The 15,005-nt window shown below is 42.3% G+C and overlaps 1 protein-coding gene and 1 non-coding gene across 2 annotated transcripts; one reads left to right on the top strand and one right to left on the bottom strand.

The window, feature by feature from the left end:
* Positions 1-9,049: 9,049 nt before the first annotated feature.
* LOC131302219 (small nucleolar RNA R71) lies at positions 9,050-9,156 on the bottom strand. Its single transcript, XR_009191681.1, has one exon. It is a non-coding gene; the product is annotated as a small nucleolar RNA R71 (small nucleolar RNA).
* Positions 9,157-9,226: 70 nt separating this feature from the next.
* Positions 9,227-14,521, top strand: LOC131299736 (uncharacterized). The gene is made up of 5 exons (XM_058325317.1): positions 9,227-10,126; positions 10,184-11,614; positions 12,080-14,086; positions 14,161-14,247; positions 14,492-14,521. Exons 1-5 carry the CDS (start codon positions 9,227-9,229, stop codon positions 14,519-14,521), a joined length of 4,455 nt encoding a protein of 1,484 aa, XP_058181300.1.
* The last annotated feature ends 484 nt before the right edge of the window (positions 14,522-15,005 follow it).

Here is a 15,005-nt window from a genome sequence, read left to right as displayed (position 1 = left end):
TAAAATAATCATTTATTTGTCTTGAGACGAATCTCATTAATAAATCTAGTGGATTTTAGGGTTCAACAAGTAAATTATTTATACAAAAACCTTACAGATGATATAAAAGTGGGCCGTGACAGGAGGGGAAAGCACTTTGTTGCTTGTTTACGCGCATTGACAACCCTGAACTGTCCAAGAGTGGATATCATTTCTCGATCAATCTCTTCCCTTCCCACAATAGTGACCGAGTGTTTACAGGAGGAAATGAAATGCTATTGTGTTCTGCATAGGCATACCATTCTAGTGAATTTTTTTGTGCTTGATGTTAAGTATTTACAAAATTATGATCAATGCATGTCCTTGTAAAATTGCTGGATCTGCCATTGACTAGCTGGAGTTGAACATCCGACTTATGGTTATTTTCAAATGATGTCTTCTTTTATTGTGACAGAATATAGTAATAGAGATTAACTTATTCACGGAGGCTCTGTGAACAGGTGAGCGACTGTAATCTTAGCCATCCATTCGCGCAATCAATGGGTGAGATTCGTTTACAATTTTGACCGGTCATAATTGATTTTCAATCCGGACCGTCTAAAAACACTTTGGACGTGCACGATTGGCCTTTGTAAAGCCTTCTTTATGGAATGGTCAGTGAATAAGATTCTCTGATAGTAATAATGGACGTAAATGATAATGAAAATAAATGATTGTAAAGGATGGATGTGGCTATTATCAACGTTGCATAGTTTTTGCCAAAAGCACCATTTTGTAGAAGTTCTACGGCACAACATATTAGATGATGACCAAATTACGAGTGATTGCTCAGTGCTTTTGGGAATTTTCCCCATCACATATTGGTGTAGGAGCAATACATTTTCTGATAAAACTCACATCAATGTATGGTGGAGAGGAGTGGCGGAGAAGAGTAGAGCATCACGTGGCAATACGAAAATAGCGAAATCAATGTCATACAATTAAAAAATAAATAAATCAAGATTTGACCGGCTCCTAAGCAATGAAAGAAAAAAGAACTCATCTGCTTTCTTTTTTTGATTTGATTGACTTCCTCGTTGAGCCATGACGATAGCGAGCAACAGTGTATGATTAGATCTCAAGAATAGTTTAATCTTTTCTTTTTTCTGATGGAAAGTCTTTTTCAAAGACTATATAAATATTTATACGAAACTGAGATGATAAGTATACTCGAACCGTTGACATCCGCCGCAGGGTAAACGACCGCCTCTCAGGTCCCTTAACTGATTCTATCATAGAGGCTAACTATATCACACTTACTAATTGATTCCTGATTAGAGTTGTTTGATGGCTTTGCTTAGCTCTCCTGCATTGCATAATATAGAAATATCCATTAAATGGATTAGAAGGTATGAAAATTGACATCCCTTAAGATTGTGGGTCCTAAATAAATTTTTGGGTTACGTCGGTTGTTCCCACCCGCTAAACAAACTTTTAATAGTTAGATTAGAATAGCTAACCGGTTGTTAAATTCTCAATCACAACGACCTTTAATCAACTTCCAATCAATCAATGCTATAATTGTGAAGATAGCATGGAGAGACGTGGCCCAATGAAAAAACGAGGATTTTTCCAGTGGACCCTGAAAAGCACTTTAGTTTAGAGGGGTCAAAAAGTGTGGAGTGGGATGGAGATGGCAAAAGGGTCCATTTAGCAATTAACTCAAATCCAGTCCAGGGGTCCATCAAAGCAAAAAAATTCTCATTTCCAGTACCCCCAAGATTCCAACTCCTTCATCCGTGATGTACTTATTTGGGGGCCCGCTTTTGACATCCAATGAAAGGTGCATTTTGGAGGGTACTATCTGTTTGGAATTGTTTTCACATTATTCGTTTGTGGTTTTTCTTTTCTTTTCCTTTTCTTTTTTTCTTTTTTCTTTCTTTTGAAAAGATAGGATACTTCTTGTTGATGAAGAGAGTAAAACGAATGGGCAACCATCCCAAAAGAGGAAATACAACAACCACAATAAAGGCCTAAACACCAAGAAAAACATTCAAAATCTCACACAATCATAGAAGATAAGATATCAACACATAGGACAAAGAGATAGAGGGATAAAGGGTCCCCTTGACATAGGCCTTGTGAATGATGAAAAAATAGAGTGTAAGACCCATTAACATGGACATAATATGAGACAGTGGAGACACATTGTATGATTAAATGGACCCATTTTTGTGGGAAACCATAGAGATGCTGAACTTGCTCCAAAAAATCCCATCAAATGCGGTCAAAAAGCCTTACTCATATCCAATTTGATAGAAGCATAGCAATCAGAGCCCTTCTTTTTATTTCTAACAAAGTGAGTGAGTTCCGGGGCAATAGAAGTGTTATTAGAAATAACACGACCAGAAAAAAAACCATTTTGGAATGGAGAAACCAAAGAGCTAATGACCATTTTGATTCTGGAGCTAAGACCTTAGAAATGAGTTTATAGATGACATTACACAAGCTAATAGGTCTAAAGTGGTCAACAAGAACTGGGTTGCCATTCTTTGGAATGAGAGCAATAAAGGTTTTGTTAACTTCTCTAAGTAATCTCCCAGAGTTGAGTAAAGAAAGGACAGCTGAAGTGATTTGAACAGAAAGCTGCGGCCAACATTTTTGATAAAAAGTCGGTGGGATTCCATCAGGACCAGGAGCTTTTAAGGGAGCCATTTGGGAAAGAGCTTTTTTAACCTCCCAAGCTTAGAATGGAAGATTTAATACAGCCAGCTGATCATTTGAGAGAGTGGAGAAATGAACAAAGGACTGAAGTGAATATAGGGAAGAGAGAGAAGCTGAAGAATAGAAAGATTTGATGTGCTGATGAAACTCAATCCTAATATCAGATTCATCCTTCAAGACATGCCCAAAGGAAGAGTTTAATTGCCAAACATGGTTTCTGGCTCTTCTTGCTTTTTTCATCCAGTGAAAATCATGCATATTCATCAGCCCAAACTCTCCTCCATCCCTTTATCCCTTCACATCCTCTGCCTTTAACATTTCCATTTCTCCTTACTTTGGGAAGTATCTTGGGATAAACTTGGATTTAGTCACTAAGAGGAGAGAGATTTTTCAGGATATCATTTCTAACATTGATGACAGATGTCAAGGCTGGGTTTCATTACTCCTTAATAAAGCTGGGAGGCTGATAAGACCTCGATAGTGTAAATAAATGGGCTTATCGATCCCAATTTTGTCACTCTTACATACTTGCTTTATTTAGATGATATTGCACGGAGGTTGTGTTTTTGTGAGTTTCAGGTAAAAAGGTGGAAATAAGATATTTTGAACGCCAAGGATGACTCCTGGAAGTATCCAAGGCCATGTGGCATCCCGCATCGAATCCCAAAGAGCATGTAAAGAAGTGTCAAGGAGTACTGGGGACGTCAAAGGGGCTGTTGAAAGGAAGAAAACAATTCGGAAGCAATCTGCCAGAGGTGTACCAGTATTGAGAATTACTATACTTGTACACCTCGGATAGACCCGGTCCAAAACTGTTGAGAAACAAGACCTGTACCGGTACTGGAATTTTACCGGTTAGAGCTGGGCAATGGACACGAAATACAATAACACGACACGAATCAGACATAAAGTTAGCGGGTTAGAGTTAAACATTTCTGACACGAAACACAAAAAATGACACAACTTGAGAACACGAATTTTAAATGGGTCGGGTTCGGGTTGAACACGCGAGAAACAAAATTGACATGACCAACACGGTTACTAATATGTGTCACCCATTAACACGAACATATATATATTATATATAATATGGTATATCTGTAATTCTATATAGAGTTAGGCAACAGACAAGATAACACGACATGAACCGGACACGAAGTTAACGGGTTAGTGTTGAGCATTTCTGACATGAAACACGAAAATGACACGACTTGAAAAACACGAATTCTAAATGGGTCAGGTTCGGGTTGGGTGGTTTGTGACACGAACCCGACTAACACGACACGAACATGACCCGACACGACCTGTTACCCAAGTCTAGTACCAGTACAGCTTGGAAAGAATTTACGTTTTTTGTGCCCGACTTTATAACTTTTCAGGGGCATTTAGGACTTTTGTAACACGATTTTGAGGGGCTATAAATACCTTTAAGCCTCATTTTGTTAGGTTATTTTTTACTCTTGCACTTTCTCTTTTTACCTCCATTAACGGAGCTCTCACCTTTCTCCTCATTCATAATTTGAGCAAAGATTTTAGGTACGATCTATTTACTTTCGAAACTTTTGGTCTTCATTAAAGTTGCAAAGAATTCTCTCATCTTCAAGGATCTTATGTTTATTTCAAGTTTAATCAATATTTAGTATTTCTCTTATTTTTACCCTTGCTCATTTCATATCATCTTTCGATATGTGTGAGTAATGTAGTAAGGTAAGGTTGTGGGATGGTTAATATCTCATAACCATGGGTATTTCTTGTTCTTCTCTCGTAAATCTTCATTTTCTAGCTTAAACATGTGTTAGGATTAATTTTATGTATCAAAACTTAGAGGTATTAATCTTCTGGATCAAATGTAGGCAAGGGCTAGGCTACTTGCCACATTTGATGCTTGAAGCTATGTCCCTCCATGTGTTTGTTTAAATGTCTCAAAAGAACCCTAGACAGGCTTAACATCCTTGTTAAAAAGAGAAGAATCAAGCTTACCTTTGCGTTACGGGTGTTGACTATCCCCAAGCCTAGTCTTTAGTTTAATCTTCAGTTAAAAAGTCGTAGTTAGGTTAAGGAACCATTTTCTAAATCTCTCAGTTGGCCGTCTCAACGCCAAACTTGGTTAGCGGTCCTAAAGCTAAAATCTCTGTGCAAGCAAACTTCTAAACAAGTTATGGATGCACTCCCTGTGGATTCGATCCCGGACTTCCGGGTATTATGCTTTCAATCGACCTAACCCTACGCTTGAGGTATTTTTATTACAACACACATTAAGGTCGCAAGTAGAGGTTCTCCCTTATAAAACACATTCTTACTTCCTTGCTTGTCTATCACATGTCTTGTCTCAAATTCCCATCCTACGTCACTAGGAAAATCTCCTCTATTTTTTCTAATTTCCTTTGGTCTGATGACGCTAACAAGATATCATTCCATTTGAAGAATTGGGATTCTCTCTATTATACAAAATTTAAGGGGGGTTTGGGTATTAATGACTTAAAACTTTTTAACCAAGCCCTTCTAGCCAAGCAGGGATGGAGAATTCTGGAAAATCCCAATTGTCTTTTCTCGTCTTTTTTCCTCTCAAAATTCTATCACTCCATACCTTTCCTAGAAGTCAAATCAACATCTTCAAGTTCTTGGGCTTGGAAGAGCATTCTTCTAGGTAGAGATGTACTTGTCATGAGTATTAGATGGCAGGATGGTGCTGGGGATAAATTTCTATTTGGAATGACTTTTGGCTCCCATCTCCTCTTCCTGTTAAACCGAACTTCTGTCTTTTGATGACACACCTCTCAATTCTTTTCTTCCTCTTAGGAATGCTACTGTTGATAAACTTTTCATCTTAGGGAAAAAAGAATGGAATCAGCATCTCATTTTTTCTCTCTTTCCTCTTGATATCTCTGCTCGTATCGTATCCATTCCACTCGCTTAGTTTGGTTTTGATGACAGGTACATCTGGTGTCACTCTAAAGATGGAGACTCCAATGTAAACTCAGCATACTCTCTTCTTTTATCGATCCCTCAAACTAGCTCCATTCCTCATCCTCTGCCCCCAGCTCATGTATTCACTTCTCTTGGCCAAACTTTACATGGAACTTCATTTGGTCCTTACCAATCCCCCATAAAATCCAATTTTTCTTATGGCAATTGAGCCACGAATGCTTACCCAAGGGTGACCTCTTAATTAATAGAGGATGGAAAGGTTTATCCATTTGCCATTTTTGCAAGCAATCCTAGCCTCTGCGAGTCTCGTCCATCTTTTGACAACAGATATGCTTTCTCAAGTGTATCTTTTTACTTTGGGAGTTGCCTATCTTATCACTACTACAATAATTATAAAAGATGACAGTTTTGAAACTATCATCTATGGAGCTGTCATTAAAAGTCTGAATCTTAAAATGACGGTTTGAAATTGTCATTAATATCTATAAAGATGAAGCTTTACAAATGTAATTGAAAGTAAAAGATGACAGTTGTGAAATGTCATTAAAGTGCTTTAAAGCCGTCATCTTTTGTAACAACCCACTCCCACCTTGTATAAATGACGGTTACTTTGGGAGTTGCCTATCTTATATATATGCTTGTTGTATTCCTCTATCTAGATTTAAGTTTATGTATCTTTTTGTCTTTGGGGCTGTATTTATTATCTATGACTCTTGTAATGACTTTTATCTATCTATGAAGTTCTTTTTTGATGTAAAAAAGAAAAAGAAACAGGGGAGAGAATAGGAAAAAAAAATCCTAAATCAAAATAGAAACTTCTGTAGTCGCTGTCCCCCCCTACGCCCAGTAGCCGTAACCCGCCATCCTCTGCCATGAGCAGTAGACCAGATCTGTAACAGACGAGTTGAACCAAAAGCAAATAAGCCGACATGAGACAACCTCCAACGGCGCAGCCAAAGACAACCACCGCCACCTTCTAACAAAGCCATCATCCACTTCCATGAAGATCCGTCGCCATCACTGTCACTAGGTAGAAATAGTGCCGGCCCCGATGTTTGCGGTGCCCAAGCCCGACCCCAAACTTGGTTGTCCACTTACTATTAAGTCATAGAAAGTAAAAGAAGAAACAAGTATAAATAAATAAAATTAAGGTAACATTGGGTTTACATTTTTTTTTTCATTGCCCCATGGCGGGGAGTTGATAAGCCCTCTATAATGTAAATAATAGGGCTTATCTCTCTCATTTTTTGTCACACACACGTGCTTAACTTACTTTATTAAGATGATATTGCGCGGAGTTGTTGTTTTTGGCCCTTGCAGGTTTAAGGTGGAAATAAGGCGTGTTTTGATGCCATGGATCAATTCCAAGGTTATCCGTACACCCGAGGCCACTTGGCGCTCCATCGCCGAGTCCCAAAAATGATGAACAGTAGCTTTGGAGGGTGTGCGGGACAACGGAAGCCCAAAGGGCATGGAAAGGCTAAAGAACCAAAGGAGAAAGAAATCTGTCCAGCTACTACCCGTAGCCCAAAAATGGTACTACCCGTAGCCAGTGATCAGAAGCTGTGTCAAATTGCAAAACGAGACTACTACCCGTAGCCCAAAAATGGTACTACCCGTAGCACCTGGAAGTTTCTGCAGATTTTGTGCCCGACTTTTGGACATTTCAGGGGTAGTTTGGACTTTTGTATCCCGAATGTTTGGGGCTATAAATAGTTTTTAACCTCATTTTGAGGGGGGATCGTTCATTTTTTCAGCCCTAGAGCTTTCTCTCTCTACCTCCTCTCTTCTTTAACTCTCAATCCCTCCTTAAAGAGCATTGATTGTGGGGTTTTGAGGTAGGTGTGCTTCATTAAAGTTGTAAGAATTGCTCTCCTCTTCAAGGATCTTGTCTTTATTTCAAGTAATCTCAATGTTTAATTTTCTCATTTCCTTTACCCTTGCTCATTTCATGTCTTCTTTCGATATGTGTGAGTAGTGTAGTAAGGCTAGGTTGTGGGATGGTTAGCATCCCGTAACCATGGGTGTTGCTCGTTCTTCTCTTGTAAAACTTCATTTTCTAGCTTAAGCATGTGTTAGGGTTGATTTTATGTATCGAAACGTAGAGGTGTTAATCTTCTTGATCAAATGTAGGCAAGGGTTAGGCTACTTGCCACATTTGATACTTGAAGCTATGTCCCTCTTTGTGTTTGTCTAAATGTCTCAAAAGAACCCTAGACTTGCTTAACATCCTTACTTAAAAGAGAGGAATCAAGCTTACCTTTGTGTTATGGGTGTTGACTATCCCTAAGCCTAGCCTTTAGATTAATCTCCAGTTAAAAAGCCGTAGATAGGTTAAGTAGCCACTTTACCTAAATCTCTCAGTTGGCCGTCTCAACGCCGAAGTTTGGTTGGCGGTCTTAACGCTAAAATCTCTACGCAAGCTAATCTCCGAACCGAGTTATGGATGCGCTCCCTGTGGATTCGACCCCGGACTTCCGGGTTTTATTATGCTTTCAACCGACCTAACCCTACGCTTGGGGTATTCTTATTGCCACACACATTAAGGTCGCAAGCATTTTTGGCGCCGTTGCCGGGGAGCGCTTTCTTTTATAGCTTATCTTTGGAGGTTCGCCAACCCATTGTAAGTATCTCGTTAATTTTTACTTTGTGTGATTTGTAATTAATCTAGTGGATACCTCTAACTTGAGCCTCTCAAACGTGAGGTGTAACGAAGCTAGAGTAAGTACAAATCACCTTTTCTTTTATTGCTCTTCTTATTGAGGCGGCGGCATAGCCCCTCGAAGCTATTGTTCGGAGGTGGCGGCATAGCCCCTCTTGTCTGTTTACTTTAATCTTGTTGTCCATTGTTTCTCGAGAAAGGGTTTTCAAGTATATGCGTGGTGGTCATCGTGGAGCCTTTCGGAGCCCAACTTCTAAAAGGCTTCATAGATCTTTTTCTCCTCCTCGACCCAAAACTCCTCGTCGGGTTCGAGCTAGGACACCACCACCCCAAAGAATTCCATTTTCTGTAAGAACCCCTCCTCGAGAAAGAATGGCCGGAAACGGTGAAGGCGAAATGCCACCGGTTGTGCCCGAAAGGACCATGAGTGACTATATGAATCCGGCCCGTTCTACTCCGCGGCCCACTATAGTCCTTCCGGCCGCAACCGAGGCGAATAACTTCACCGTTAAAATGCATCACATTAACATGATGCCATCTTTTTATGGCAAAGACAAAGAATGCCCGTACACTCATATGCGGGCATTCGAGGAATTGGTATCCACAATAGTGTCCACGCCCGCTCAACTTGAGTCCGCAAAGCTAAAACTCTTCCCATTTTCAGTAAAAGACAAAGCCAAGATTTGGTTGAATAACATGAGGCCCCAATCCTTGGCAAACTGGGCGGATTTATCAAAGGCTTTCTACATGAAATTTTTTCCCCCTCATCTCACAAAGGAACTCATGCATCAAATCCAAACGTTTAAACAAAAAGAGGGGGAATCATTTTACCAATATTGGGAAAGGTACAAGGATTTGCTAAACTCCATCCCACATCATGGCCTCCCGACTTTTCAAAAGGTCGAGTACTTGTTAAAGGGATGTTTCCAAAGTACTCGACACCTTATGGATAGCATGTGTGCTGGTGGAGTTATGGCAAAAACCCCTGAAGCGGCGTGGGACTATTTTGAGGAATTAGCTGAAAAAACTCAAAACTGGGATTGCTCGGACCCCTCTGAAAAGAATGTGTTTAATCCGGCTCCGAGCAATTCCGGTAAATTTCAATTGAATGAGCAAAATGAGCTAGCCCACAAGGTCGCCCAGCTTTCCCGCCAAATTGAAACTTTACAACTCAACAAAGTTGCTGGGGTGGCCTCTGTGGCCAAGGCGGAAGACATTTGTGTTTTATGTGAAGTTGCAGGTCATGCTACGGGGGATTGTCAAATGCTCCCTGCCGTTAAGGATATTCTCCAAGGAACCGGCCCATCGGAGGTCAACGCCGTTAATCAACGGTTTGACCCTTATTCTCAGACTTTCAATCCGGGTTGGAAGATGCATCCTAATTTCCGATGGAGCAATTCTCAACCTCCCGGACCGCCACAAGTTCCACCGCCTCAACAAAACCAAGCTTTCCGGCCTTCTCAATCTCAAGGAGCGCCGAGGTTTTCTCAACATCAACAACCACCGGGATTTGCACCTCCGGGACCTCCTCATGGGCAAAATCAATTCCAACCTCAAAAGCGATCTTTGGAGGATATTATGTCATCTTTTATGCAAAGTCAAACGTCCCTCAACGAGCAAACCACTCAAACGCTTGGGGAAATCAAAAATCAAATGGCAAAGTTGACTAATACGGTGGGGGTTCTTCAACAAGAAAAGGGGAAGCTTCCGACTCAACCCCAAGCAAATCCCAACGGAACTCATTTTCTGGGGAGCTCTTCGGTGCCTAGTCCCGAGCAAGCCAAGTCCATTATAACACTGCGGAGTGGCAAGGAAGTTGATACGGCCGTTGTCCCCAAGCCTAGCAAGCCACGGGTTACACCTATTGTATCGCAAGCACCGGATGTTTTTATTGACTCACCAACCTCGGAGCCTTCTCCCGTTGGTGAGCAACCGGCAAAATCTCAAGAGGAAGAACCCAAAGGCCCCGCCTCTCAATTTCCAGCTCCTTTTCCCCAAAGATTGAAGGCACCGGCCCGTGCCAATACCAATGCCGAGATTTATGAGCTTTTCAAGCAAGTGAGAATCAATATTCCGTTGGTGGATGCCGTCAAGCAAATTCCCACGTATGCCAAGTTTCTCAAAGACTTATGCACTCAAAAGCGTAAGTTGAATGTTCAAAAGAAGGTTTTCTTGACGGAACAAGTGAGCTCTATTATTCAAACCAACGTGGTTCCCAAGTATAAAGATCCGGGTTGTCCAACCATCTCCATCACCATTGGCGACAAGAAGATTGAAAAAGCCCTCCTCGATTTGGGGGCTAGTGTGAACTTGCTTCCGTATTCTATTTATGAACAACTTGGATTGGGGGAGATGAGGCCAACATCGGTGACCCTTCAATTGGCTGATAGAAGCATTCGTGTTCCACGCGGGATGGTGGAGGATGTACTCGTGCAAGTAGATAACTTTATCTATCCTGTGGATTTTATCGTGTTGGATACATGCCCTGTGCCCTCCTCGCAAGTGTCAACGTCGACTCCGGTCATTCTTGGGCGTCCATTCCTGGCCACTTCCAATGCCGTTATCCATTGCCGAAGCGGTTTGCTAAACCTCACTTTCGGCAACATGAGGATGGAGGTGAATGTGTTTAATATCGGAAGCCAAATGGGGGATGACGAGTGTGTTCATGAAGTCAATCTTATTGATTCTTTGGTCCAAGAGCATATGGACACTTTCTTGTGTAAGGATCCGTTGGAGGTGTGCCTTACCGCCGAAGAAAAAAATTTTCTTGACTCATTGGAGGTGGAGTATTTGTGTTCTTTGCTTGACATTGAAGATGTTTGTGGGACGGACGTATGGTCTCCGAAATTTGAAGAGTTGCCTCCTCTCGAGAGCAAGACCCTTCCCTCGAGTATTCAATCACCAAAACTCGAGTTGAAGGTCCTCCCGGAAACATTGAAATATGCCTTTTTAGGTGAAAATGAAACTTACCCGGTGGTGATCTCCTCCTCTCTCGTCGGCTCGCAAGAATCCCAACTCCTTGAAATTCTAAAGCGGCATACCAAAGCCATTGGTTGGTCTATCGCGGATATTAAGGGGATCGATGCTTCAATTTGTTCCCACCACATTGCCCTCGAGGACAACGTCAAACCTTCTCGCCAACCCCAACGCCGGTTGAATCCCATAATGAAAGATGTGGTGAAGGCGGAGGTTTTGAAACTCTTGGATGTGGGAATTATTTATCCTATTGCCGACAGTAAGTGGGTTAGCCCCATTCAAGTAGTTCCCAAGAAATCCGGTGTCACGGTGGTACCCAACGCCAACAATGAATTGGTCCCTACTCGAGTCACTACCGGATGGCGTGTGTGTATCGATTATCGGAAGCTTAACGCTAGCACTCGGAAGGACCATTTCCCTCTACCTTTCATTGATCAAATTTTGGAGCGAGTGGCGGGACATGCTTATTATTGCTTTCTAGACGGATATTCAGGGTACAACCAAATAGAAGTCGCCTTACCCGATCAAGAGAAAACGACGTTCACTTGTCCATTTGGGACGTTTGCTTATCGACGCATGCCATTCGGCTTGTGTAATGCGCCCGGAACCTTCTCACGGTGTATGATGGGCATATTCAGTGATATGATTGAGAAGATCGTTGAGGTGTTTATGGATGATTTCTCGGTGTTCGGCGACTCATTTGAATCTTGCTTGGAAAATTTGGAGAAGGTGTTGGCAAGGTGTGAGGCGAAAAATTTGGTGCTCAATTGGGAAAAATGCCATTTCATGGTGACTCATGGTATCGTGTTGGGTCATATTGTATCGTCGAAGGGTATCGAAGTCGACAAGGCCAAGATTGATCTTATTGCCACCCTCCCGACCCCTAAATGTGTCAAGGACATCCGCTCTTTCCTCGGGCATGCCGGTTTCTATCGGCGTTTTATCAAAGATTTTAGTGCAATATCTCGGCCATTGTGCCATCTTCTCTCAAAGGATACCCCGTTTGAATGGACTCCGGCGTGTGAGGAAGCATTCAATAAGTTGAAATCAAGTCTCACTTCTCCTCCCATTGTACAAACACCGGATTGGAATTTGCCATTTGAACTCATGTGCGACGCTAGTGATTATGCGGTTGGGGCGGTTCTCGGGCAAAGAAAGGACAAAAATCCTTATGTTATCTATTATGCGAGCAAGACTCTAAACGAAGCTCAAATGAACTATTCCACCACCGAGAAAGAGTTGCTTGCCGTCGTCTTTGCCTTAGACAAATTCCGGTCATATTTGGTGGGATCTCCCATTACTGTTTACACCGATCATGCCGCTTTGAAATACCTCTTCACGAAGCAAGATGCGAAAGCTCGATTAATCCGATGGATCTTATTGCTCCAAGAATTCAACATCACGATCAAGGATAAGAAGGGAGTTGAGAATGTGGTGGCGGATCACTTATCCCGTCTTGAGTTTGAGGATTCTTCCTCGAGGATTCCAATTGTCGACTCATTTCCGGATGAACAACTTTTTGCCGTTTCAAGTTGCCCGTGGTACGCTGACATCGTCAACTATCTTGTCACCGGGCGACTTCCGGACCATTGGACCCCACAAGACCGGAGGCTTTTTCTTAGTGAGGTGAAAAGATTCTTCTTTGATGATCCTTATCTTTTCAAATATTGTTCGGACCAAATTATCCGGCGGTGTGTGCCCGATGACGATCAACGGGGGATTCTCTCATTTTGCCATACCGAGGCATGTGGTGGCCATTTCTCTCATAAAAAGACCACCGCCAAAATTCTCCAATGTGGATTCTATTGGCCAAATCTTCACAAGGATGCTTATGCATTTTGCCGGGCTTGTGAGCAATGCCAAAAACTAGGTGCGGTGACTCGGAGGAACATGATGCCCCTCACCAATATCCTAGTCGTGGAAGTGTTTGATTGTTGGGGAATTGACTTTATGGGCCCATTTCCAAATTCTTACGGGTTCCTTTATATTCTCTTGGCGGTGGACTACGTGTCCAAATGGGTTGAAGCCGTGGCTACACGCACCAACGATCATGCAGTGGTGCTTGATTTTCTCAAGGAGCATATTTTGTCAAGGTTCGGAACGCCCCGGGCCATTATAAGCGATCAAGGGTCACACTTCTGCAATCGGCCTTTTACGGTCCTCATGAAGAAGTATGGCATTACCCACAAGGTATCCACCGCCTATCATCCACAAACCAATGGCCAAGCCGAGCTCGCCAATCGTGAGGTAAAACACATTTTGGAAAAAACCGTTAATCCGAACCGGAAGGATTGGTCACTTCGTCTGACCGATGCCTTGTGGGCATACCGAACCGCGTACAAGACCGTGCTAGGCGCTTCGCCCTATCGGCTTGTCTACGGTAAGGCGTGTCACCTCCCGGTTGAGTTGGAACATAAGGCATATTGGGCGATAAAATCTTTAAACTTTCGGTTGCCCGACGCCGGCGTTCATCGTAAACTCCAACTCAACGAACTCGAGGAAATCCGGCGGGATGCTTATGATAATACCAACATATATAAATCAAAAGTCAAAGAATTTCATGATAAGAATATCCAAAGAAAGAATTTTGATGTTGGGCAAAAAGTGTTATTGTACAATTCTAAACTCCATGTTTTTCCCGGAAAATTGCGATCTCGTTGGGAGGGGCCCTATGTTGTGCACAAAGTTTTTCCACACGGTGCCATTGAAGTTGTGAATCCCGCCAATGGTCATATTTTTAAAGTGAATGGTCAACGTTTAAAACCGTTTTTGGAAAATTTTGCGGTGGAGGACACGGTGGAGGAGTTAGTTGATCCGGTTTATCCGGATGATCCGTTGGTTTGAAAGGTTCTAAAAATAAAAATGTTTTCACGGGGAGCTTTTGCGTACTTCTGGACTTAATTGTTTGGAAGGCCCGGCCTCTACGGGGGTACCCATCATTGACTTGGGTTATAGCTTCGCACGCCGCTATTCAAACAAGGTTCGTGTACCCAGCTCCGGTTAGTAAGGGCAAATTTTTTGTGGTCCGGTATAACCACCCGTGCTTCGCTTAAGATGTTGTCTAACTTGCTTTACGACACCTTAAGTGAAACATGGGGAGAAAAGTAGTACCCGTTTAATCACGTGACGATTCGGTGGATTTAAATACTTGTTCATAATAATTTCTGGGCCGGGCTATCACGAGCCGGCGGTACTAATGTCGTTTGTCTCCTATTAGGTAGTTGGTTCTTAAGTCTTTTGCAGGGTAACACGCTACCGCACCAGCCTTGGTAGTTTGGGTCTAAAAACCGGGGTGAGTGAGGCATTCAGGAGCCCTAAGCATGGGTGCGACTATGTGTCGCGGTTGTTAGCCCAAGAAAGCTCCGGCGATGGCTCTGTGCGACTAGCTATGGTTCCGATGGCGGGGCCGAAAGAGTGGGCCTTGGAAGCGGTTCCGATGACGAACGGTGGCATTGACGAAAAATCCTCCAACTTGGTCGAGGTATCGGGTGGTTGACATTCCACCCCGTCGGTACATTTTTGTTCTCCCTTCCCTTATTTTCCGTCTCTTTGCATCGAGGGCGCTGCATATTTCAAGTTGGGGGGGATAGATTATTTATGGTTTGCGTTTTCGATTTTGCATAGAAAATTTTAAAATTTTTTGTGCAATTTTCCCTTGTAATTAGTGATTTCAAGTGCTAGATACTTAGATTATGCTCAATTTTCCTAATAATGGCAAGAGTCGAGCACCCTGTCGAATTTGATTATGTGTTGAATC

This window comes from Rhododendron vialii, chromosome 9a (genome assembly GCF_030253575.1).
Source record: "Rhododendron vialii isolate Sample 1 chromosome 9a, ASM3025357v1".
In the NCBI taxonomy this organism is placed as follows: domain Eukaryota; kingdom Viridiplantae; phylum Streptophyta; class Magnoliopsida; order Ericales; family Ericaceae; genus Rhododendron; species Rhododendron vialii.
Note: the sequence above shows the minus strand (reverse complement) of the source record. Positions and strands in the feature narration are given on the sequence as shown.